Genomic DNA, 3,269 nt, shown 5'->3' with positions numbered 1-3,269 from the left:
TGACGTTCAAGGAGAGATTCAATAACACAAAGCTTTCTCTAAAATAAATCTACTTATTTGATTGATGTTCAATTTTCGCCTTTCCTGCTCGAGCAAACTCAAAATTAGGATTCCATCCAGGACTCGAATTTCTCACTCTAGCGAGACTTTGAAGGTTCCACAATATCTTTTCCTAAAGGGTGGTTTTCGTTCGAAATAGTGCTATAAAATGAGGATAAGCTTTATAATCAGGTGGTCTATCTTCGTAATAGAAGAGACATCTGACTATAAGCTTGTGTTTATTTGGAAAAATAGTACTAAATCTTCCTTCTATTGCTTTGTTTCAATAGAATCTAAGACGTACTTGACAAACAAAGAACAAACAATATTTCATTTTCAGATATATATTATTATTTATTTTTGATAAAAATTATTACTGAATTCAATCGAACTCATTTCCAAACATCTAGCCTTCTCCACTCTACTAAGAGAACGACCCTTCTTGTCATTTATAAAGTCACAATTGTTCGTGTGACAATCTAAAACGGTTAGTAATTAAGTTGAAAGATAAAGTAGTAGTATGCAAGTATAGCACATTACATTTTACAATATGCTTAGTAGTTATCTAAAGTCAAAATACAAAAATAACATAATCTAATTATAACATAATTAAAACTCTAATTTCCTGCCAAAATTCGAATACTATTTTATCTTAATATACATACAAAATTCCACATCAACTTTGATCACATGATATAGCAAGCATGAGGGTTTTCATCACTCAAGATCTCAAAAGAATCCAACGGTGTAGATTGTTGCTTTGAATAAATGTCAGACTGCATGTACGGTGACGATGGAACATAGTAATATGGCGGCGCACTGCTTACCATAGGATGTGCCGCATTGTAACTCACAACATAACTCTGATGCTGCTGAGGAACATGATAACTAGCATGTGGATGCTGATCGTACGGGTTAGGATAAGGATGCTGAAATGAATGGCCTAGATTCGTTTGATCCATCATTTGATTGGGACCCATTTTTGCAACATCTGATTCGCTGCTTGGCGGTGCACCATTAGACCCTGCACTCGCATTTGGATTTGCATTGTTATTCCCAGTACTCTTCTTCTTTTTCTTTTTCTTCTTTTTCTTAGCACCTCCGGCGGCCTTTTGCTCCGGCGCCGGGAACCTCTCAACGACGGCGATATTCTCCGGCGGCCTTTCATCTGGCCTTACTTCTTTGACATCCATCGTAAAAGTCTCAACCCCGCCAAATCTCACACCATGTCTTTGAGGACCATGTTCAGCTGGTTTTTCATTATTATTATGTTCATCATCTTCATGATCATCATCGTCGTCGTCGCTGTTTTCGGTTTTCTTTGGTTTCTTCTCTCTTAATATTGGCTTCGGCTCTGGCCATAACTCAGCATTTCTTCCATTTCTTATCAGTTTTTTTATCAAAGTCTCAGCTTCAACATTTCCAGTCACTATAACTTTCTGTTGCTGTGGATCAATATCTGTTGTATAAACACCTAAAGAAAAACACAAAACACCCATAATTTATTATCAGTTGATTTAGATATGCATATGTTCTGATTTTTACAATAACAATTTTAAGTGATCATATTTTTATTTATACATGTTGAATGAATTTATTAACACAAGTACACTAATATACTGTGTTCGACTGAACCTGCATGCAGACTAGAGAGGAAGAAAAGGGAAGGAACCTTCAATGCTTTGCAGGACTTTCTTGACTTTTCTCTTGCAGCCTGGACAGTGGATGGAAACTTTCAAAACCCATGTCTGGAAAAACATAAAAAGCAGATATATTAAGTATAAAAAAATATCAAAACGGAAAGTCGAAAAGAGTAATTAATATAAATTAAAAGGATATGACCCTGTAGTGAAGTGGAGGAAGCTGAGATGGTTGTTGTTGTTCTTGATCAGGTGTAGAGGATGCCATAAGAATGAAAGATAGAAAATAGAGAGATTGTTTAATTTGATGTTTTAGAAAGTAGTAGTAGTATGGAAGAGAATTTAAGAGAGAGTTGAACACAGAGAGAATGCAGTGCAGTGTGTATAAAAGGCAGATAGTGTAAGTTGAAAGTGACATAAGATGCTTCTGGACTTTGCACTTACTATGCTTTTATGTTTACATGCACTAATCTTCTATACAAGAATTTATACCTTTGCTTTCTTTTTTCTCTATCCCTTTTTGGTTTTTTTTTTTGAGTGTTACATTCAACTATTAACTAAGGTTTCAATTTCAACTAATTATTTATGATGAGAGTATTTATCAGGTGAACGACCCCTTCTTGTCATGAAAAGCGCTATTAGATCTGAAAAATAATAATATTGATTTAAATTTTTTTGAAATTTGTTAGTAGTAAGAAATATGAAAATAGGTATATATGAGTGGCTTACTTTAGGTCCTAATAATTTTTAAAGATGAATTTTATGCTTTTAAAAAAGAGAAAAAGAAAAGCTATCTAACTTTTTACCTAAAATATTTTAAAATTTTGAATTAACTAACTCAAATCGTTATAATTATAAATAAGGTTTTTTATAACAATATCTAATATATTGTATTGCAAACACATAATTAATATCTTATCAACTAAAATTAATCTTTAGTTTTATATATCTATGTGAGGTTAACTAAAGACTTTATGTCATTCAATAATACTACCTTAAAAACAACAAATATGAAAAAAAAGAAAAAGAAAAAAACAACATAATAACTCTAAATTATTAATTTTTGGGTGTATTTGTATACTAGATAGGCACGATCCATGCTACCACGGACCCAATATCTTATTTGTAGATGCTTTACATGGTATTTGGTAATGAAGAATAGCAGTAAAGAATTAGAATTAAAATTACATTAAATGAATGACTTAAGCAGAACGTGTAAAAATATGCATGTTGACAGATTGAATACAACCAAAGTAATCAGTGCTTCTTATACTTTTGTAGAGATTTTATTGCATCAATTCTCTATTATTTTCACAAAGTTTTTTGGCTTGTACAATTTGTATGTGCATTATAAAAAATACAGATTATAGAGCAAATAAATTAAGCTCGACAATGAATTACACTTTCATTTTTTTGCATTCTGTTATCACGTATTTACTTGTTGATTTGAAGAGAACATGTTTATATATCAATTGAATAACTCATTCAACTTTGTAAGTGTTGTCATGTTGCATCTAGCAATGCTAGCTGTCGGTAGTTTGAATGACCATCTTAGAACAATTATTGGATGTGCTTTGCACTTTGCCCTCT

At 32.3% G+C, this 3,269-nt stretch overlaps 1 protein-coding gene across 1 annotated transcript; it reads right to left on the bottom strand.

Moving 5' to 3' along the window:
• Positions 1-555: 555 nt before the first annotated feature.
• Positions 556-2,041, bottom strand: LOC102580148 (uncharacterized). The gene is made up of 3 exons (XM_006342734.2): positions 1,882-2,041; positions 1,712-1,787; positions 556-1,513 (listed from the first exon to the last, which is right to left on the bottom strand). Exons 1-3 carry the CDS (start codon positions 1,945-1,947, stop codon positions 726-728), a joined length of 930 nt encoding a protein of 309 aa, XP_006342796.1. The 5' UTR covers positions 1,948-2,041; the 3' UTR covers positions 556-725.
• Between the last annotated feature and the right edge of the window lie 1,228 nt (positions 2,042-3,269).

The sequence above is a fragment of the Solanum tuberosum genome, unplaced genomic scaffold (assembly GCF_000226075.1).
Source record: "Solanum tuberosum cultivar DM 1-3 516 R44 unplaced genomic scaffold, SolTub_3.0 scf00035, whole genome shotgun sequence".
Taxonomy (NCBI): Eukaryota; Viridiplantae; Streptophyta; class Magnoliopsida; order Solanales; family Solanaceae; genus Solanum; species Solanum tuberosum.
Note: the sequence above shows the minus strand (reverse complement) of the source record. Positions and strands in the feature narration are given on the sequence as shown.

Excerpts from the sequence above, each read along its gene's own strand:
- LOC102580148 (XM_006342734.2), bottom strand. The coding sequence starts at position 1,947 with ATGGCATCCTCTACACCTGATCAAGAACAACAACAACCATCTCAGCTT. Across the intron at positions 1,788-1,881 it reads TTCCTCCACTTCACTACAGG|ACATGGGTTTTGAAAGTTTC; the intron begins GTCATATCCTTT and ends ATGTTTTTCCAG. Across the intron at positions 1,514-1,711 it reads AGTCCTGCAAAGCATTGAAG|GTGTTTATACAACAGATATT; the intron begins GTTCCTTCCCTT and ends GTTTTTCTTTAG.